Source organism: Ovis canadensis, chromosome 1 (genome assembly GCF_042477335.2).
Source record: "Ovis canadensis isolate MfBH-ARS-UI-01 breed Bighorn chromosome 1, ARS-UI_OviCan_v2, whole genome shotgun sequence".
NCBI classification, from domain to species: domain Eukaryota; kingdom Metazoa; phylum Chordata; class Mammalia; order Artiodactyla; family Bovidae; genus Ovis; species Ovis canadensis.
In genome coordinates this window covers 85,827,887-85,851,153 of record NC_091245.1, presented here as the reverse complement: position 1 = coordinate 85,851,153, position 23,267 = coordinate 85,827,887, and the positions used below count along the sequence as shown (strand labels likewise).

At 39.1% G+C, this 23,267-nt stretch overlaps 1 protein-coding gene across 2 annotated transcripts in view; it reads left to right on the top strand.

Moving 5' to 3' along the window:
* VAV3 (vav guanine nucleotide exchange factor 3) overlaps positions 1-23,267 on the top strand; it is a 428,368-nt gene that overhangs the window by 187,799 nt on the left and 217,302 nt on the right. For both annotated transcript variants that reach the window (XM_069599254.1, XM_069599261.1), the window contains exons 3-9: positions 2,312-2,370; positions 5,282-5,347; positions 10,685-10,793; positions 13,647-13,739; positions 16,296-16,364; positions 19,223-19,326; positions 20,952-21,051. In XM_069599254.1, the coding sequence (XP_069455355.1) occupies positions 2,312-2,370; positions 5,282-5,347; positions 10,685-10,793; positions 13,647-13,739; positions 16,296-16,364; positions 19,223-19,326; positions 20,952-21,051 (600 nt within the window). The remainder of the gene's footprint in view (positions 1-2,311; positions 2,371-5,281; positions 5,348-10,684; positions 10,794-13,646; positions 13,740-16,295; positions 16,365-19,222; positions 19,327-20,951; positions 21,052-23,267) is intronic.

Genomic DNA, 23,267 nt, shown 5'->3' with positions numbered 1-23,267 from the left:
CAGTACTACATTAGGATAAGGCTCATGCTAAAATTCACCAATGTAGTTAATTCATGAGTCTCAATATTACTTCACAGATTATCCTGGAATTCTCCAACAGCTAGCCTTTTCCCTAAATAATACATATTTTTGGAAATTTAGCCAATGACTATTTTTATCATGAAATCTGTTTATTCTGGTAAATTTATTATTTGTTTACGGTCTTCTGAATTTATAGACTCACTGAAGATGCTTTATCTTTATTCTGGAATATTTATTATGGATATCAAGTATTACCTAGGTGTTTTATTTTTATATTTGTTTGTGCTTCAGCAGTGAAACCAGGAAGAAATTGCATAAAAGGTTTTGATTAAATTTCATGTGTATATAATACGTTTATTTTGTGTTTTATTAACAGTTCACATTTATTGTGTCAAGCATTTGATAGGCATTGTCTCATTTAATTTTCAGTAATTCTGTGAGACGGGTTGTTATTATCCACGTGATAAAGGCGGGTGCCTAAACCCTGCAGGTGTTTTCAGCTCACAGTTTGTAACCACAGCAACATTCTGCCTCCTGAAGTAGGTGTTACGGAAGTGTATATGTGGCTAATACCCTTATGAATAGCCTAGTACTGGAAACTTCACATTTCCATCTTTGAACTGAAGAATTCAAAGATTACCTCAACCCAGAGATACATTTTTACCTTTTCTCCTTCTTTTTTCCCCCTCATTGTGAACAGACTGTGTAGTAGAACCTCTTCCCATTTTGTTTAGAGAGTTAAGACAATTTATGATCTTTTCATTTCTGTTTAAATTTAAACATAAATGTAAAATAATTTATGTTTTCTCTGTGGTTTCATGAGAAAAATACATTTTAGCTCACTGACTTCCTCACTAAGTCTTTGAAAGAGATGCTATTAGGTACAAACGTGGGAAGGAAGGTAAAATTTCTAGGTGCTAATGCTAAAGCTCTGTCAGAGCACACAGAGGGTGCTGAAGATATTTATAAAGAATTTTTGAAACAGATACAGATAATTAAGGTAATGTAGGAAAATCTTTTTCAAGAATTAGAATAAGATAATTTTCTTAAAGTTGACATTTGTAAGAATCAGTTCAGTTCAGTTGCTCAGTTGTGTCCGACTCTGCGACTCCATGAATTGCAGCACCCAGGCCTCCCTGTCCATCACCAACTCCCGGAGTTCACTCAAACTCACGTGCGTCGAGTCGGTGATGCCATCCAGCCATCTCATCCTCTGTCGTCCCCTTCTCCTCCTGCCCCCAATCCCTCCCAGCATCAGAGTCTTTTCCAATGAGTCAACTCTTTGCATGAGGTGGCCAAAGTACTGGAGTTTCAGCTTTAGCATCATTCCTTCCAAAGAACACCCAGGACCGGTCTCCTTAAGAATGGACTGGTTGGATTAAAGTTGGCATTTGTAAGAATAGCCACCCTATAAATACTTTAAATGCATTATCTTTTTAATTCTTATAATAAGGTAAGGATTATTAATAATCTAAATTATTATAAGCAGTATCCAGATGAGAAAATGGAAACCCAAAGAATTTAACTAGTTTGTGTAAGGATATATGGCCAATAAATGGTGAAGTCAGGATTAGCACTCACACGGTCTGGCTTGAGAGCCTACCCTGTGAATTACCGTGCTACACAGCAGTGCTGTTCAATAGAACTTTCTGTCATAGTGGAAGTGTTTCATGTCTGTATCATCCAGTGCAGTAGCCACTAGGCACGTGGGCTAGTGAGCACTTGCAGTGTAGCTAGTCCAACTAAGGAATTTGATTTTTTGTTTTTAAAATGTGAATTCATTTACATTTAAACAGCCTCTCTGTGTCTTGGAGAAGGAAATGGCAGCCCTCTCCAGTATTCTTGCCTGGAGAATCCCATGGACGGAGGAGCTTGGTGGGCTACAGTCCATGGGTCACAAAGAGTCGGACACGACTGAGCGACTTCACTTCTGTGTCTAGTGGCTACTGTTTTGGACAGTGCAAGAGTGTACAGGGTCTTTCAGATCATGTAGAAGTGGAAATATGAGACCTTTAGGACTCACTTGCCTAACTCCTTGTTTTTACTGGTCAAGAAATGGCAAACCAGGTGGTTAGTCGTTTGCTTAGCATCATGAAGTTAAAGCAAGGGACGAAATTACAACCCGAATGTTTATACTTCTCAGTTATAGCTCTTCCCATTCTGCATTTTGTGTGGTATCTACAAATTTACATTTCTGCTGCTGTTGTTAATATTAGCTAGTAAAACTAGTTTTTGAAAATTATTTGTTTAATGAAATGCATGTCTAATAAACCCTGTCCTCTTTTCTCAGGTAATAGAAACGTTATCGCGACTTTCTCGCACACCTATAGCGTTGGCCACAGGAATCCGGTAAGCTGCTTTCTCTGTGGTTCGCGTGTCCTGTTCAGTTCAGTGAAGTGACTCTTTATCAAATAGTTACTGTTTGTAAAGCACTTTGCACACAGGGACTGCATCTCATTCACTCAGAATACCTAGTATATAATAGACATTTGAAATTTGTTGAGCAAGTAAGAACTTATTCGTAGAGTTGAATAAAGCACCTTGGCTAAATATTTACTGGTGACAATCACTGATACGTTTGTTTATTTTTTTAACTGTCTCTAACATTTCTATACAGGTGATTCATTAAGACAAATGCTTAATTAAATAAATATTTTAAAAGATGTTGTAGTACATTTATATCCTATAAGCCATAAGAAGGAGTCACAACTTTCAGGCATTTTAAGAATTAATCAGACAACCAAAATGATATATGTACAAGGAGATATACTGAAGGTTTGGTACCAAATGAAATCTTGGAATTATAGTTGACCCTTGAATAGTGTGGGCATTAGGGGCACCCACTGTCCACACATTTGTAAATTTGAGTACAACTTACAGTTAATACTTGGCATCCTCTGTTCCTCTGCATCAGGGGTTTCAACCAACTGTGGATTGTATAGTATGTACTACTGAAAAAAGTCAGTTTATAAGTGGATCTGTGCAGGTCAGACCCTCTTGTTCAAAGGTCAACTGTAAATTGGATTAATTCTACTTTTTCCACGTAGTGAAATATTATGCAGTCATTAAGTATGGAAATGGAGATACAGATGTTGTGTTGGGCCTTTTCTGTTTAAAATACAGCATATTCAAGTGAGTTCAGTTAGAAAGTTGTATTGTTAATGATGTTAGAAATAACAGAAAAGCAGTTTCAGCAGTCACACAGCCAGGCCGCATGGAAGTGGAATGGATCTCATTTCTCATGCGATTTCCTCAGGAGTCTATAATTGTCTCTAGCTGTTACAGGGCTCTGTAAACCTCTGACTCGTCTTCTGTTGCTTTCAATTTTCTGTTCACGTTCAGTTTCTAACAGAGGGGATACAATCATGTCTACAGGGTTAATCAGCTGTGGCTGGGCAGCCCAGTCCTCGGATACAAAGCATAGTGACCTTGGGGAGGATGCCCCGCAGACCCTTTCTCAGAAACAGACCATGAATTTGACAGCTTTCTACAGAGGGAGTCTATAGGTTGGAGAAAGGTTGCATACCCTGTCATTTCGTCTTCAATTTATGATTTATCTTTCCATGTCAGCATATATTTTGTTATATGTAAGCAGAAGATTTTGAAATAGCATGTTTTTATCTTTATGTGTTATTAACCATATTTAGATAGCATATTCAAAAGTAGAGACATTACTTTGCCAACAAAGGTCCGTCTGGTCAAGGCTGTGGTTTTTCCAGTGGTCATGTATGGATGTGAGATTTGGACTGTGAAGAAGGCTAAGCACTGAAGAACTGATGCTTTTGAACTGTGGTGTTGGAGAAGACTTGAGAGTCCCTTGGACTACAAGGAGATCCAACCAGTCCATTCTAAAGGAGATCAGTCCTGGGTGTTCTTTGGAAGGAGTGATGCTAAAGCTGAAACTCCAGTACTTTGGCCACCTCATGTGAAGAGTTGACTCATTGGAAAAGACTCTGATGCTGGGAGGGATTGGGGGCAGGAGGAGAAGGGGACGACAGAGGATGAGATGGCTGGATGGCATCACTGACTCAATGGACATGAGTTTGAGTGAACTCTGGGAGTTGATGATGGACAGGGAGGCCTGGGTGCTGCAATTCATGAGGTCACAAAGAGTTGGACATGACTGAGCGACTGAACTGAACTGAACTGAACTGATATGGTTAATTCTGAAAGGATACATAGCAGTTTTTCTTTTTTTCCTTTTTAATTACTCTTATTTATAATTTCAGTGTTTACTACAATGGACTTGTATATAAGAATATAATAAAATGTGTCGAGATATTTATTTTAAAAAAGGGTTTTGAAACTGGCATTTCTCACACATTTTAATTTATTTGAAAAATGTATGTTCCTTAAATGTCCTAAGTATTGTTAATCTGTAAACCAATGTGAAATATTTTCTCTATACTAAATATAATTATTTAGTGCTTATTTGTTATTTTGATGGGTCCTCTTGTTTTTATGAAACATATGACATGCTGGTTGTATGTAAAGAAAGCATAAAACTTTTGGCACCATAGTGTAATCACTGTGATTTTGTTAGATGTAAATTTAGGGCATTATGTTGTTGTTCTGAACAAAGATCAAAGCATGAGACAAACAGGGGAGTGAATGGCTAGGAACAGGGCATAAATTAAAGTGATTTTCTTTGACCAGGGGACAAAGAAAACACCGTACTCTCCTTGAGGCCTGTTTGACTCATTTGTCCAATAGATGAAATTACAAAAATATGACATATAGTTTATGGTCTGAGTAGAAAAGTATATCAGAGTCAGTGATCATATATAGAGGACATGACATTTTTTACTTCTGATTTTTTTATTGATACTAGTAAACTGAGTCATGCTTGGAGGATTGTTACCAAATTATTTGTCAGATCAGATTCTCCAAGTGCAAAGAGACAGTGTGGAAGATAAGGGCCCACTCTGAACTGGGAAGCTGCAGTGGGCAGTGAGGCGAGCCTGCAAGCGTGTGGCTGGTGGGAAATGGTGAGCACCTTAGCACATCTGCAATCACTCGCATGACTGTAGTGACCAGCAGTGATTGCTGCAGGGGTTTTGGGGTAGCAGGTGCCACAGCCTTCCTGGGGAACCCTGACACAGCCACAGGGTCCCACACTTGGGGAGAAACCCCCAATGTCATGTGAAACATGGTGACTGACCTGACCACTTTGGCTGCAGTTGGACTTGAGTGTTTAGTGAGTGGTAAATGTCCAGCCTCCTTGTTGCTCATTCACTCATTTTTCTTCCCTCTCTCCTAGGCCCTTCCCGACAGAAGAAAGCATTAATGATGATGACATCTACAAAGGCCTGCCTGATTTAATAGAGTATGTTGAGCGTTTCCAGCAAAATTTCCACAAAATTAACACCAGTGCCAATTTTTGCATCCTTTGTGCATTGTAACAATATGTGTTCAAGTAGCTATCTAAAGGGGAACCGTGGCTTAATGATTAAGACATGTAAGAATTAACCTCAAACTCCTGATGGAAATGTTCACAAGAAAATGTACTTCAAGTGGCTTTTAATTCCTGTTGTGTATCTTGCATTGTGTGAGTCTCTGTGGGGAGTAAAGAAACAGACGGTGATGAAGTTAACATTTGGAAGTTTCTCAAAGGCATTGTAGAGGTAGTAGACGAACCTGGAATCAGGAAAATAAGAAGCAATCAGAGAGAGAAGTAGCATCTACCATCAGACTTGTAGGACAGATAATGCTTGCTCTGCAAGTTCAAGGGCAGATGAGATTAGTGTGCGAGGGGGTTATTCAGGGATGTTTCCTCAGACGGTGTTGATTCTGAACAGAATCCTTTTGGGCCATATTATTAAATAGTCAGGAGAGGGTAAAGGTCTTTGCAGCTGATTATCTCCTGCTGATTGAGTGACTTGTGCAGATTACAAATAAATATAAAATGTGATCCTCACCCCTCAGGGAACTGATGCCAAAGATCAGGTATGTTTGCAGAGAATTGTAGTAAGACATAGATTCTGCTCCAGGAGAGATTCAGGTCCTATGGAAATTCATCCACTTATCCATCCTGGTAACTCCAGCTCGAGGAGCTTGTTCTTACTCTAGGACTTTTACACTTGCTGTGCCTTCTGCCCTTGTGGCTGACCCCTCACCATTCAAGTTTTCACTCAGATGGCCCTCCCAGCAAAGCCTTCCTGACTACCCTACCCAAAATTGTCACCCCACTTCCCTTGCCCTGTGTTTTTATGGTTCTCGCCTCTGCCTGAGGTAGTCTCGGTTTGCTTCACGGACTGTCTATCTCCTCATCAGAGCACCGACTTCACAAGATCAGGGGCTTTACCTTGTTCTTGGCTATTTTCCTAGCACTTCAAACAGTGTCTGGTATCTAGTAGGCTCTCAGTAAACATCAGTTTTCTGAATAAATAGGCCAAAGCTGCACTGAGCATCTACCTCTTCCAGGCGTGATATTTCAGGCTTGAGCTGTCCATTAGGAAACATCTATCAGTTCCTAGAAGCCTGTGCTAACCATGTTTCCACACTCTCTCTCATGTAACACCACCTTATGAAGTTGTTTACAAATGTTGTTTACAAATCACCACAGTTTACAAATGAGAAAAAATGAGTCTTGAAAAGCTAAGTAACTTGCTAAAGATCATATTGCTAGTAAATAGTAGTCTTTGGGTTTGAACCCATGCAATTCTTATTCTGGCTCACTGCATTGACTCCCACAAGCACCCTGCATTGCTCCTCCAAGAACTTTCAGCTGGAGAGCTCCATGATAGGAGCCATAGGGCCGGCCAGCAGCTCTCCTGGAGTAGGCTGCATGTGGATGGGCCACAAAGTCTAGTATTTCAAATGTCCATCAAGAATGGTTTCTTATTGGGCCTTCCCTGGCAGTGCAGTGGTTAAGATTCTCTGCTACCATTTCAGGGGGTCTGGGTTTGATCCCTGGTCAGGAAACTAGATCCCTCATGTTATGCTGCAACTTAGACCTGGAGCAGCCAAAAAAAAAAAAAAAAAAGGAAGAAGAAGGAGGATTTCTTAATTCTATTTAAAATCTCCTAGAATTTACTAATCTTCAGCAAAGTCATTACTGAGTGTCTCATTGAATTGGCTATAGTCTTCATCAAGTGACTATAAAATTACTGGTAATATAATTAAATTCTTTGTAGTCTTAAAAAGAATATTATTATTTCCAGTGCTATGATGACATTTTTTAACCTCCAGCATTTGTCACTTATACTTACTCATTCCTATAATCTTGCTCATCTTGTTCTGTTGATGTCAGAATTAGTCTGTAAGGATGCAAGTTTAGAGAAAACCTAGGTCCCCAACCTGGCTGCCCTGGGAGATGCAGTCAGCTTCCCCTCTCCACCTGGAGCTGGAGGTCTGAATGTCATGTGTTTCCTGCAGCTGCTTGCATTTGAGTTTGCCGTAAGGTCTTGATCTTCAGTCTTGGCTTTGTGATGAGCTTTGTGGCTTCACATACTTCACTGTCACCACTGGGGGTGAATCTCCTGAAGGGAGGCCCCTGGAACAAACAGTGGTCTGCTCTGCTCTGCACTGCAGGGGTAAACGCTCTCTCCTGATGTGGAGAGAAGCTGACACAGGATGGCATGGGGAGCATGTGAGATGGCTAAACTGTACCCTGTCCTTGCTCCTCCAGCCTTCATGACCGGAGTGTCAGGTGTAACCATATACAGATGGCCTGGACACAGGAAAGCTAATATAGATGGTGGTTGATCTATTGGCCATTTGAAAAATCACAGCTTCTTCCTTCATCGCCCCTCTTCATTTTATGCAAATCAGAAATTATTGACCAAACTGTTATCAAGAAACAGCTTTATTATGGGATTGAATAACAAAACCCAAGCTGTTCCAGCCCAGTCGTGACGTGTGTGGGTGCGTGTGTCCCTCCTGCATTTCTTAGAGAAAAATCTGTGTGGGTTTATACATATATGCCTCCGCTCTCATGGGAAATAGTCAATACCAAGAATTAGGCAACATGATGTCATTTTTTGTTTGTTTGCTGTTTGTGTTGTTGTTGTTGTTTGGTGGGGGGTGAGTTGAGGGGTCTGAGGCAGGAAATGGATTTCACAGCCTGTCTTCCTTCTGAACAGGATCCCCTTTGATATAGAACCTGTTGCTTTATCTTGTTTTTAAATCTCAGTTCCTTCATGACCTCATCAAACCTTCTTATCCTTTGATGGGTTATGGAAAGTGCTCAAACCAGTTGAACTACCCTCAGAGTGCCTTCAAACCACTGTTCTCAGAGGAGGCTGCCCGCCTAAGCCCCTCAGTATGGAAATTCTGGAACTGCCAATATGACTCACCATCTGCCTAGTTTTCCAGAGTAGAAAGCTAAGAAGCATCCTTCACCCCTTCCTCCCTCTCCCTAATCCAGATTGGTCCCCAAGTCTGCTTGGTTGTACATCACACAGTCTCTTTCCTTACCTGCCTTTACCCTAGTTATGGTGCTCGTTACCTCCCACCCCATCGCTCTGTCTGACTTCTTCACTCTCCACACGACCCCTCTATAACCCCACTATGGTCCCTAGTTGCCCAGGTAAGGTTCAGCTCACAGAGGACAAGGCTCTTCTCAAATTGATTCAGCCCTTCTCTGGATCTCCCCTCACTCACCTGGACGGGACTCCACCCTTCACATTGCCAGGCTCTGCACACCTGCCTGCCTTCACACAGCTTGGCGTCCTTTGTCTGAATACTCATCCCATCTTCTCATTCAGTGTGTCATCCCTGAGGGCAGCAACTGTGTCTGCCTCATCTGCAGCTATATCTCCTGGAACATGGTATTTATTCCGCAAATACACGTTGACTAAATAAATACACTGCCGATGCAGTTCGGATGTAATATCTTCTGTGAAGCCTTCCCCGACTTCCTTAGTCAGAGTATTGCTTACTCTTTCCTCTGCATCATAGAATTCTGTGTTTCTGTGCTGTTTTCCACATTAGACTATGGGAGAGCGGATCTAGGCATTCTTCTGGATCTTCTGGATCTGGCAATCAGTATGTTCTTAGTGAAAATCAGGTAGGTGGGTAGACAGGAGGACAAGTCATCTGGGAATGAGTTTTCTCAGAGCAGAGTTCTCTGTAACTTCTCTTACCACTAGATTCCTCTCCCTTAAGGCACCTTTCTTTCTTCTGGGTATTTGACAGTTCCTTTCTGTCAAATGCCTCCAAATAACTCTTCCTGACAAACATAGACAACCTTGTGATTGCCCCCTACTTTGAAAAATGCTCCAAGTTGCAGAGTGACATTTATACTTACAATGTTTTTATTTTTGTACATATCAATTTATAATGTTCTATCTGCACAGGCCCAAGAGGAATGCTAAGGGCTGACAGTATTGGAGGAATGGAATTTCTTTTCTGAGAGAGGTTACTGCTTCTTTCTAACACACTTTAATTTATTAATCTCAGTTCTTTGGCATTATTTGTTAGTAGAAGCTATTTATGGAACTCTTGAACAGAAAGGAAAATTGGAGGAGTAATGATAGAATGGGTGATAGGTGGAAGCGACTGTTTTTACTTTGACTGAACAGGTTTACTGTCTCACATGAAGAGTTTAGGGATGATACATCAATCAGTCACTGTGGAAGCATTCATGGAAGCTTTAAAAATAGAGATTATTTCCACTGCTGGTAGACTAGCAGAAAAATTTAAAAGTCTTTTAAAAATGTCTTGTGGCCTTGGGACCTTTTCTTTAAGCAAAATACAAATAAAACAGATAAAAAAGGAATCTGACTCAAAGGGAACCTATGGGTATCCTTTGAGTGGCCTTGAAGAAACATGGTTTGAAAACGATTACACTAGATATGGATGAGTATAATCAACAGAAATTAATGCTTTAAAAAGATTATTTATAACATAGCCACTCCTTCCCAACTCCTCTGTCTTCTCCATAGTATATCCTTTAATACAGATGATGAAACTGAGTTTTGGCCAAGGCATGTGAGATCTTAATTTCCCAACCAGGAAATGAATCTGGGGCCAGGGTGGTGAAAATGCCTGGTCCTAACCACTGGACAACCAGGGAATTCCCATGAGGCCTTGACATATGAACAGTGGGAGGCAGTAAAATAGAGCAGGAAGAGAGGAGGATAGTTAGATAGCATCACCCACTCAATGGACACGAAGAGCAAATTCTGGGAGGTCGTGGAGGACAGAGGAACCCGGTGTGCTGCAGTCCATGGATCCACAGAGAGTTGGAGACAACTTAGCAACTGAACAACAATAACAATAATAGAGCAGTTAAATCACTCAGAGTGTAAGATAGCCTGAATTTTAAATCCTAGCTTTGCCCTTTGATGAGCTGTGTCATTCTGGGCAAGTCAAAGAATCTTTTGTTCTCTCAAAATCCTTGCCACTATGACTGACCACCTGTTAACAGGTAGACCAACATGCCTACCTGTTAAACACAGTAAATGCTGGGCCTGCTGGGCAAATGAGGATAATCCATGCAGAGTGATGTAGTAAAGGCCCAGTGAGTGTTAGGTCATTACCATCACTGTCGGAGCCTGTGGTTTGTCGTTGTTCTTATCAGGAGGGACAGAACTGGAATGTGAGCCTTTCACTCGTTCCAGTTGATCCGGGTTTTCTACTAAAATCCAGTAAGCTGTTTCTCACTATTATATTTACCGCATGATAGAAAATGACATTTGTGTTGTGCCCTTTGTTTCAGTGAAGCCCACGTGGAAGATGAAGAGGGTCTGTACGACTGTGTGTATGGGGAGGATGACGGTGGCGAGGTATATGAGGACCTGATGAAGGCAGAGGAAGCTCCGCAGTCGGTAGGACTTTGGCTTCGCTAGGACTTTTTAAGTTACTCTGAGTATTTAATAAGGAAAGTGATTACTTGAAGGACTAATTAATATAATAATTATAATGAACAATATTTATGCTATAATTAAAATTGTAATAAATACAGTAGTTATAATTAAACTTCTGCTGGAGTCGCCTTTTGTTTTCTTTTTTTTTAATCTTGCTTTTAACTATATAACCATGACTTATTAGTCTGAATCATTTTATTAGGAAAGTGATTATTTGAATGGTTGACTATATGATAATTATAATTAATAAAATAAAATAATATTCATGTAATAAGTATCTTAATTGCAATTGTAATGCAATGATTGTAATTAATATAATAGTTAAAATTATTTAGGTAACTTCTGCTGGAATCATTTTTGTGTTTTCTTTTTTATGTTTTAAAAAGTGTTAGTCACTCAGTCGTGTCAGACTCTTTGTGACCCCCATGGACTGTAGCCTGTCAGGCTCCTCTATCCGTGGAATTCTCCAGGCAGGGGTACTGGAGTGAGTAGCCATTCCCTTCTCCAGGGGATCTTCCTGACCTAGGGATTGAACCCAGGTCTCCCATATTACGGCAGATGCTTTACCATCAGAGCCATCCCTTTTCATGTATAACTGTATAGCCATGTCATACTGACATGATGTTGGGCTTCCCAGGTAATGCTAGTGGTAAAGAACCTATCTGCCCAAGCAAGTAGACACAGGAGATATGAGTTCAATCCCTGGGTCGGTAAGATGCCCTGGAGGAGGGCTTGACAACCCACTCCAGCATTGTTGCCTGGAGAATCCCATGAACGGAGGAGCCTGGTGGGCTATAGTCCGTAGAGTTGCGAAGTGTTGAACACAACCGAAGTGTACAAAATGAGACATTGTGCAGTTCAGAACATCCATAGGGAATCTCTGGTCTAATCCTTTCATTTTACTAGTAGAAAAATCAAGTCTGAGACGTGAAGGGCATGCCACCCAGCTAGATAAAGCAGAGTGGCAATAGAGCATAATTTCAGGGAATCATAAGATTATACTGTTATGAAAGGAAATCTCTTACAAAGCAGATAAATCTACTTTAAGATTGATGCGGCATAAAATATATGTTAAAGAATATTTCTTCCTATTTGTTAGGAATTGATATAAGGTATTTTTCTTTCTTTTGTTTCATTATATGTCTCCTAGCATTTTTTTGCTATTTTATAAACTTAATTTCAGATATTACCATAGTCAATATGAGCCCACAAAACTATCTGCATGAAAATATGTAAAACATTCAGAATTACTTTGAATTATTTTCTCATCTGTAATTTGAAATAGAAAAGAAAAAAGTCAGTTGCTTAAACTTTTATTAACATAGTCTTTTTTTTTTTTTTTACACAAAAGCCTTTCTTCATGAGCTAGGTGTAGTTTAGGTTTCTTCAGTACTTTGATGAATTCGCTCAGCTGTCTTTGACCTCTTGCATTTAATAAAAGGCTGACAAGTTGTCTGATGCCCAGGTAGGGAGCAGCAGCTTCTGTGGGATGAAAACAGATTGGCTGGCCTGTGTTTGGTAAATGTCATCAATGTGTGCTTTAACCTGCTGTGCCAGCTGACTGGACACCTGTGGCAGCATTTTAAGTGTTTTAGGTGACAAAGTATTGTCTGTGCCCCCTTAAATTGTCAGCTGCTTTGGGCACCAGCAGATTCTTCACTGCCTTTCCCAAGGACTGTCTTCACTGAGCTGACAGTGCTGGGCTGTCTGTGTGGCCCAGGGTGAGCGGTGATGATGACAAAATGCATCGGGTACTTCTAGTGCGCTCCTCAGGGTGTTAGGCACTCCACATGGGTTATCTCATCTACAGATCCTTGGGCTGGCTACTGTGATTTTGTGTTATAGATGAGAAAGTCGAGACAGAGAAATTAGGTAACTTCTTCACAATGACAAGCTAAATGACAGTAAAACTGGTCCTTGAACCCAATTCTATCTGATCCCCAAACCTTTGATCTTCCTACCATGTTCTTCTGCCTCTAGTCTTAAACACTTGGTAAAAACCAAACATCAAGATGTTAACTCTTGAAAAAATATTTTAAGATTTTTTTACTTACCAAATATTCTTTTGTGATTTTTTGCAGTTATTTCTATAGCACTTGTAAAGTATGCCATACATTAAGAAAATGGTATTAGACCACTCATAATGTTTCCAGATTGAGTTACATTTATAGTAAAATAGATGGTTTGGTTTAAAGAGAGTATACTCAAAGTATATTTTTAATTACTCAAACTTTTACATTTACATTGTTCAAATTTTTTTTTTAAAAAGCAAAGTGTGTTAGTCATTCAGTCGTGTCCAACTTTTTGTGACACCACGCAGCCCATCAGGTTCCTCTGTCCATATAATTTTCCAGGCAAGAATACCAGAGTGGGTTGCCATGCCCTTCCTTCAGGGGATCTTCCTGACTCAGAGATTGAAGCTGGGTCTTCTGCATTGCAGGCAGGTTCTTTACCATTTGAGCCACCAGGGAAGCCCTTTAAAAGCAAAGATCCTTCACAAATGCCATTCAATGTATCTTTAAGTTATTTGTGTTATTAGAATGGAAGGCCTGGGAATTCCCTGGTGGTCCAGTGGTTAGAACTCCATGCTTCCCCTGCAGGGTGCACAGGTTCCATCCATGGTCAGCGAATTAAGATCCCACAAGCTGTGCAGCATGGCCGAAACAAAACAAAAGAACAAAATCAAACAAAAAAAGAAATCATTATGTTAGAATGGAATGCTTAAAATTAAATAATTTTTATTTCTATCTTCTACTGAAGAGATTAATATATGAATCTGATTAAATAATTTTAATTTGAAAATTCTAATTGTAGAAATGTCCAGAAAATGATATACGAAGTTGCTGCCTAGCAGAAATTAAGCAGACAGAAGAAAAATATACAGAAACACTGGAGTCAATAGAAAAAGTAAGTCATTAGGAATTCTCGATTTTCAAGCACAGTAAGTTACCTACATGTGAACTTTCATGTTGTGAACTTTCAAAGATGTGAGTGTATGTGACAGTCCCTATATGCCAGCTGCTGGACTGTACTTTTTGAGGTACTGTACTATAAGATTAAAAATAGGTTGTTTTTTTTTAATGTGTATATTATTTGTGTGAAAGGTATTATAAACCTATTACAGTAAAGTACTATGTAGTTGATTGTGTTAGGTGGGTACCTGGGCTAACTGTTGAACTTAAATTGAATTTACTCATGCGCTTTCAGAATGGAACTCATTTGTATGTCAGGGACTTGCTGTACTGCCTTGTATAGTTAGTGCATTAGGCTCAATGTTTCTGCAGTGTCTGTATATTCTGATATTCAGTATAATTTTGGATTTAAAGATCTCAAAGCAGAATTATTCATTCCACAATCCCACAACGATTTATTGATTTCTTAGTGTCTGAATGGCCCTAATTTAGGGACTGAAGGTATAGCCATCAACACAACAAAACTCTATAGGTCTCCTGATTCTCGTGGGAGGGTTTATAATTTAAGCAACTAAGTATGTCAGGTGGTGATAAGTCCTCTGAAGAAAAATAAGGCAGAGGAAGGGGATAGTGAGTGACGGGGGAAGCTGGTGTTATCTTATGTAGAGTGGTAATGGAAAGCCTGTATGGTCAGGTTGCATTTAAGCAGAGAGCTGACTGAATTGAGGAGTGAGCCATGTGAATATCCCAGAGTGGACAATCCCTGGGAGAAGGGCCCTCACATGGGACAGTGTTTAGTGTACTTCAAGGAACAGCAGCAGGCCAGGAGGCTGAAGCAGACTGAGGGCAGGGGAGCAGTGAGATTGGAAACCTGGTGAGCGCCCGAGGCACAGGGGGTATATGGGGACACCTGGCTAAAAGCTGAAGTGTTTTGAGTAGCAAAAGTCATGGGATCTAATGCAAGTTTTGAACAGCTCCTTCTGGCTCTTGTCAGACAAGGGTGGAAATTGGGGGAAATGTTAGAAGAATATTGCAGTAATAAAGTTGACAGAAAGTGATAGTATTGGTAAAGGTGGTAGAGAGTGGTCAAATTCTGAATAAACTTTGAAAGTAGAGTCCAGTGGATTTGATGATGAATTGGGTAAAGGATGTATGGAAAAGAGCAATCAAGTACACTACGTTTTTAGCATGATTATGATGGTGACTGAGATGGGAAAGGATAGGTGTATGATCATGAGTCTGCTGGGACCTGCTAAATTTGCAATACCTATTAGCTTCCAATGAGATGTGTTGAGGAAGAAGTTAGATATATGTGTCTGACATTTGGTGGAAAAGTTGAACTGACGTATAAATTGGGCCATTATCATTATGCAATGGTGTTTAAGGCTTTGCCACTAGAGGAAACCGCCAAGGAAATAAATGCTGATAGAGAAGAGATTTAAGATCACTTCTGGTGACTTCCACATTTGGAGGCTCGGAGAATGAGAACCAGCAGACAGTTTCGCAAGTTAAAAAAAAAAATAGATGAAGGTGTGAAAGAGTTGTTTAAGACAATGAGAGGGTAAATGTACTGGGATTATATAGTGTGAAGGTTCAGTTGAGTTCTGTGATTATTTTTTGAACTAGCTATCAATATAGCTTCTGTTTAACTTCTTAGGTACAGGCACAAAATATGTGGAAAGCTAGATTTAACTGGGTTTTCATTTTTCCAGAAAAAAAGAGAGAGTAAGGGTATTTGCAGGGCAGTGATTCTGATGATGGCTCATGGAATGTACACTGGGTAAGGGAAGTGAGGATATGAGGGACTGTGGGATGATCAGGGGATGGGCAGACGCAGTGGGTTGGAGAAGTCTTTGGAAGAAGAGCTGTAATTGTAGGAGGGTAGAAGTCAGAGAGTTGCTTGCTTCAAATGAATTCCCTGGAGCATATGCAGTGGTTGGTAATGACAGGGTCTTGGGCTATGACCACAAGAGGAGCTCAGCTAGAATGGGGCACAGATTGTTGGAGTTCAAGGAACCAAGAAGCCAGGCTATTGGAAGGATCATCTATATAGTTACTGAAAAGGTCAAAAAGAAAGATGGGGTAGTAATGGACCAGAGAGATGATAGGCCAGGAACTAGAATTCTCAAGGAATGAAAGGGAGTGATCCCCAAATTGCATAAGCAGATTATTTATCTCAGAGATCTAGAATCTCCACAAAGCAGGTGAGGGATATTTTATATTACTCAAATATATCTCCAAAGTGTTGACATTGTTTGCTAATTCAGCCAATGATGTTCTCTCTTCTTTTATTTTTCTTTTCTTAATTTTAGAAGCATTTATAGGCCAAAGCTTTTATTTCATGTTTTAAATATATTAACCTGTATTTATGTCTTATATCTCTATTCAAGTATTGAATCTTTATGACAGAGAAAATAGTTTCTGCTTTTTTTCTTGGTATTCATAAAACTGATTAATTTTCAATAAATATTTATTGCTCCTTGATGAAAAACTGTCATATGGATTAGGATAAGTTGTAATTAATTATTACCCCTCACTTCTCTCCTGGTAGTATTTCATGTCACCATTGAAAAGATTTCTGACAGCAGCAGAATTTGATTCAGTATTCATGAACATTCCTGTAAGTAAAAATCGCTAGTAAAAATGGAGCTACACTTCTATAAAATCTTTATTTACTTAGTGATTCTCTATTTGAACATTATATTCTCTAAGAAATTTAACCCAATTTTCTGCCTCCTGAGTTCTTATAGTCTTATTTTCTGGAAATAACTGCCATGTCATATTGTCAACCAAAAATCAATCAAAATGTATGCTGAACACGAATGGGTAAGAATCATGTACTTAATTGTTTGTCATGACAAGGTAGCCCCAGTTAATCCCTGGTGTTACAGTCTCTTTGTCTCATGGGAGTTCCCTTCTGCCCCATTCCTTGCTCTCTTGTTCTCCAGCCCCTCCACCCCATCTTACAGACACCGTCCTGGCTTCATCCCTCTCTTCCACTTACTGCCATTCCTACAGTTCCCTGTTCTCTGCTTTTTGGTGTTTTCTGCTTCTGGTTATAACATAATACACTTCCATTTCTGAAATACACTGTTTCCTTCTGATAAAACAATCTGTTTTAATGATAAGATGTGAAGAACTTCTCTTCACATTTATACAATCATTATAAATTTCAGGGTACCTTACAATCCTAAAAGAATATTTACAAGAAGCCTAGAAGCAAGCCAAGTGCAATACTGTGTACGGTCTTGCTAGGCAAGATTCAACTTCTTAGTCCTCTGGAATTGGCCTTGGTTTTAACATATAACTTTTATATACAATATATAAGCTTTGATGTACAGGCTTGCCTGCATCACCTGTGAGGACCCTAGTATTTTGATTCCTTTATATTTAGTGTTGCTATGCACGAATTGATGAACTGTGGCATGTTGTCCTTCTCCCTGATTATGGCTCACATGAAGGCATTCTTATTGATTTGTAGCATAGAAGGAAGAAAAAGCTCACGAATATCAAATGAATGTTTAGCATAAAACAAGCCACACAGGAGATTCCTTAAAAAACTGGAAATAGAACTGCCATATGACCCAGCAATCCCACTGCTGGGCATACACACTGAGGAAACCAGAATGGATGTTCATCGCAGCACTGTTTACAATAGCCAGGACATGGAAGCAACCTAGATGTCCATCAGCAGATGAATAGATAAGAAAGCTGTGGTACACATACACAATGGAGTATTACTCAGCCATTAAAAAGAATACATTTGAATCAGTTCTGATGGGGTGGATGAAACTGGAGCCTGTTATACAGAGTGAAGTAAGCCAGAAAGAAAAACAGCAATACAGTATACTAACACATATATATGGAATTTAGAAAAATGGTAACGATAACCCTACATGCGAGACAGCAAAAGAGACACAGATATAAAGAACAGTCTTTTGGACTCTGTGGGAGAAGGCAAGGGTGGAATGATCTGAGAGAATAGCACTGAACCATGTATATTATCATATGTGAAACAGATCACCAGTCCAAGTTCGATGCATGAGCCAGGGTGCTCAGGGCTGATGCATGGGGATGGGGAGGGAAGTGGGAGGGGGTTTAGAATGGGGAACACATGTACACCCATGGCAGATTCATGTCAATGTATGGCAACACCAATAAATATTGTATAGTAATTAGCCTCCAACTAAAATAAATAAATATAAAAAAAAGAAAACAGATAAGCAACAAGGACCTACTGTATAGCACAGAGAACTATATTCAATATTTTGGGATAACCTGTAAGCGAAAAGAATCTGAAAAAGAATATATATATATATATATTCTTTATATATATATATATATATATATTCTTTATATATATATATATATATATATATAAAACTGAATCACTGTGCTATATACCTAAAACTGTGCTATATACTAACACAACATTGTAAATCAACTATACTTCAATAAAAAATAAATTAACAACAAAAAAAAAGCCACACATTCTAGGAAGATAAGTGTCAAACCAGTTATATACGGTCACCGTAGCTTAGGACCTGTTTGACAGTCCTTACTCTAATGGCCTTTCAGTGCTCCTCAAAAAAGTGATAGAAGAAAAAATAGTGATGGGGCCAACATACTTGTGCTGTGCTTACACCTACTGAGGAAAAGGATGCCCTGCAGTCAATCTGTGCTGCAAGGTACATGGGAAGAGGTAGTGGGAGAATTGATACTTCGACTTGAACCTTGTCGTTTCCCAGCTGTGGTATGTATTTTACCGTCTGACTGAGAATGACTTGCTTATCAGGAAAAATGTGAAATTCTTGAGTTTTGAGTTGCCCTATTAAATGGCCTACTACAGTTTATTTGGTGCTTATTTATGCCATTAGTTGTCTGGTTTCAAGTAATTTAGTCTGATGATTGTTAGCTTAGCTCCAGGACACCACTAATTGACCCAAGTACAAATCTACATTTTCATGTCCCAAGGACATGAATCATTACTTTATCCTGTCAATAAAACATTAAGCATTTGGATAGTTTTATTTAAAAATTTAAAGTGATTATAAAATGAAAATGAACTGTACATATTTTAATACAAGGAATAAATTACCCTTTAATAACTAGTGAGATAATTTCTCTTTCCACAGGATACTGACATTTTGAGTCAGATCTGAAGTGGCTATTTCCCATGTACGTGGCCTCTCTCTTCTCTCCCTTTCTCCCGCCCTTCCCCTCTCCTCTTCTCCTCCCCTCCTTTCCTTTCCCCTTCCCCTTCTCTTTTCTTCCTCTTCCCTCTTTCCCCTCCCCTTTCTTCCCCTCCTCCTCTTCCTCTTTTGACTGATGGGAGCAGGTTTATATATTGAGGGCATTCAGTATATCCTTGAATGGCAAGTCTGGCAACAATAGGGATGCTGGGCTCCAGGTGATGGTTTTTTTTTTTTTTTTTGATTCTGATTCCTAATTTCTCTTGCCATTGTTTTCTTTTCTAAGGAACTTGTGAAAGTTCATCGGAACCTAATGCAAGAGATTCATGATTCCATTGTGAATAAAAATGACCAGAACTTGTATCAAGTTTTCATTAACTATAAGGAAAGGTAACTTTTGGGTTTTAAACTTCATGGCTATTAGTTTGTAATTACAGTGAGGGTTAGTATTAAAATTTCTCATAAATAGCTGTAAATACGGTTCATTAAGATACTACCTGCGAAGTAATTAGAACATGGGACAGTTAATCTCAGGGTGGTGGTTGAGCTCTCTCTATATATATACCAGGAAAAAAGAAAAAAAAAGAGTTCAAGTTTTGCACTGAAAACCAGACAGTGTAGGTTCTTGTACAGACCTATCACTCTTGAGTCCTGTACATAGACTTCAGGAGGTCATCCTAAATCTCTGAGCCTCCTTTTCTTTGTCCGTAAATGTTAAGGGTACATTAGTTGGTACTTACTGCTTTTTCCTACTCAAATAGCTTATAATTCTCTATTTTGGAGTATTAGATTCACAGGCAAAGTCACTTTCTCTTTTGGAGTTTGAAAAAAATCTTCTGAACAATTCACATGAATTAGAAGTACCAAGGACTTTTGCTTAAAATATAGCACTGTCTTTTTAAATCAATCCCTATGGTTCATAGTACCCAGAAGTGGCTAATTAGCTGCTTTGTGTCAACATTAGATAAATATTAATATAGTATTTTTTCCACTAGAGAGCTAAAAGAAACAATAAATTAATCAGACTCTCTGCAAAAATTGGTGTCACTCCAGAGATACCCTTCCTGAAGTAGACTCAGACCCCATGCAGTATGAATGATCTTCTATCCAGCACAGCTCAGGCCTCTCATTCCCACTTTTCAGATAATGTATTTTTCTTAATTAAAAAGTGGGAAGGAGTAGGAAGTTTATTAATGAGTGGAGTTGTAACTAGTGATTACAGTGAAATTGTAGTAGAAAATAAAACTGTTCCTGAGTGAGCATGAACAGTGTAAAAGTTGATCTCTAATAGAAACTTGAACAGAAATTTTAATTTTGTTTTTGGTGTATATGTGTACTCCAACAATGTGCGTGTATGCATGCTAAGTGTCCGACTCTTTGCAACCCCATGGACTGTAGCCCTCCAGGCTCCTCTGTCCATGGAATTCTCCAGACAAGAAGACTGGAGTGGATTCCCATTTGCTCCTCCAGGAGATCTCCCAGACCAGGGATAGAACCTGAGTCTCTTGTGCCTCCTGCATTGGCAGGCGGTTTCTTTACCACTAGCACCACCTGGGAAGCCCACTCCAACAATATTAACAGTCATTAAGTTTGATTGTAAAATCTGCCTGCTATAAAAATGTACATGGAATCAATTCCATTCAAATTTGGAAATTAAAAACAGTCACTTTTAATACCATAAATATGAGTGACCCTAATTCCACGACTGTAAGTGTGTGTGTGCTCAGTTGCTAAGTTGTGTCTGACTCTCTGTGACCCCATGGACTTAGCCCACAGGCTCATCTGTCCATAGGATTTTCTAGGTAAGAATGCTGTAAGTGTGGTGAGTGTTCAAAGAAATGAGAAAACTGAGGTTCTGAGTAATCTGTCCAGGGTAACCTAGAAAGTAAGAAGTCCAGGATGAGTGAGATTTGCTTTGGTTATATCTAACTGTGGGCTTAAGTAGATGGATTTCCTCTTCTACTTTAATCTTGCCTCTTGGTCCTCAGCTTTCTTTCTCTCTCTTTTCCTTTCAGGTTGGTTATTTACGGGCAGTACTGCAGTGGAGTGGAGTCGGCCATCTCTAGTTTAGACTATATTTCTAAGACAAAAGAAGATGTCAAACTGAAATTAGAGGTGCCTGTTTATTTTTTGTTTGTATATGTCATAGAGTAATATAAACTAAAACAATATATTTCTTCTCATGATCATTGCAACTGTAAATTTCCATGAATTCTAAGTGTGATTTCTTAAAATATTAGATAGCCCTCTAAAATAATAATGTGGCAGTAATAATAACAGTAGTAAAATAGATTTATGGCTTTTTTACATGGATTAGCTCATTAGGCCCTCATGACTTTGTCAGATACATACAATTAATTTTCTTATCTTATGGATAAGGAAGCCAGGGTTCAGAGAGATTATGAGTAATTTACCCAGGGAAGTAAAAGGTACAGGATGAGTAAGATATATGTGAGATAATCTGTACATAGATTTAAATTGTTTATTAAAAACTGGTGCATGGGGATGACCCAGAGAGATGTTGTGGGGAGGGAGGTGGGAGGGGGGTTCATGTTTGGGAACGCATGTAAGAATTAAAGATTTTAAAATTTAAACAATAAAAATTAAAAAAAAAAGTAAAAAAAAAAAGATATTTAGGGGTAGGTGTATAAAAAGGGCATGGATTTTGCCCATAAGAAGTAAGACAAGACACATACACATATGAGATTAAGTAGTAAGCACTCTTTGCCAGGGCTCCATGAGTTAGACTGAGTAATTACTTCAGTGTGGTTAGACTATAGAAGATTTATCTAAAGAGGTGGCATTTGAATTAGGTCTCTAATGAATGGGGTAGGTCTTGATAGATGAGATTCCTTGTAGAGAATTCTGTAAGAATTGGTATGTCTTGGCCAGAAGAATCAGTAAAGGTTGAGAAATGGCAAGTAGATTAGTATGAACAAAGCACCTGGTTACAATGGAAAATAAGTCTGGAAACTGTGTTGTCTTTTCTTTTTTTGTACGTATTTTTTTTCCCCCATAAGAAGGGTTTGCAATTTTAAAAAACTTTTGAAAAATGATTATTTCTGTGTTATATGAATTGTCATTTCAAATCTATTATCCATATGTTTAGATCTTCTTAAAGTTCAGGTAGCAATGTATAATCCACTCTTGGGTGACTGTGGGTAGCTTGGTTGGCCCTCTCATACCCTCCTTGCTGCTGATTGATGGGTTTAACCACAAGGTCAGCTGATAAACAAGGAAAAATAGACAGAGGATTTTTAAATGAGAGGCCCTTCACTGTTGAGCATATCTGGTCTGAATTCCTAACTCATAATTCCCACAAAGGGGAGCTGTTGGTGAGAAAGTTTGTACATCAACAGGCTACCAGGTAACTGTACTAATTTTATATCACAGATCCTTCTTTCTTACCTCTTACAGTCCCTTGTTGGTGTGGGTCTTGTGTCTGGAGATGATTTGAGTCACCACTGAATGACATCCTTACCACCTTATTAGCTGAAAGGGCTTCTGCTCCTCTTTAGAGAACTGAGCCCCATAACTTTAGAACTGTAGGACATCTTGAGTCAAATTAAAATACGAAGGTCAAGTTAAAACTTTACACCTTACACAGTGATTACCTAATGAAGCTACCATTAAGGCAGTATTTTTAAAATAAAGATACATAATTCTCGTTCAAGAGAAGAGTCAGCAAGTGGACAATCAAACCTTCATTATATTCTCAACGTTATTTTTGAATGTTGCTCTTCCTTCTTTTCAGAGTCACTGTCAAAATCCTGCCCAATAAGCACACCTTCAATCTCTAGAGTTATAGTTTCTGTAGTTATTGTAAATCTTAGGGAAAGAGAGACCCTCAGACTGAGTTTGAAGGCTGAGTGTGAGGTGATGCTGGTTGTCTTTTCCCCAGCTGAAATGTCCCTATTCTAACCATGGGCCTGATTTGGAAATATTTAATCAAATACTTACTATAAGCCTCCCAAACATAGTCTTTGCTAAAACTGTCTTCTGCAAGTCCCAGCATGGGAGAGGGAAAGCTGCCTTATTGTTGGTTTCTTTCTGCCTCCCTCATGTTTTCTGTTTTTTGGTTACTGTTATTCTTGATGATTTCTGCCTTTTTTCACCCTTACTGTAGAACCAAAGTAACATGGGGTAAAGGGTAATGGAGTCCCTTTACTTTGCTCTAAAAGGTCACTCGTCCCTATTCCAATTTCTTTTCAATTAGGGTTAAGAGTTGAGGCTAAGCACTTGACTGGATGTTGTGGAAGAATCTTTTCTACCCTTTATTTACTTTCAATACTAATAAGCATTTTACCTTAAGGGGGTCTCAGCCCCCCAAC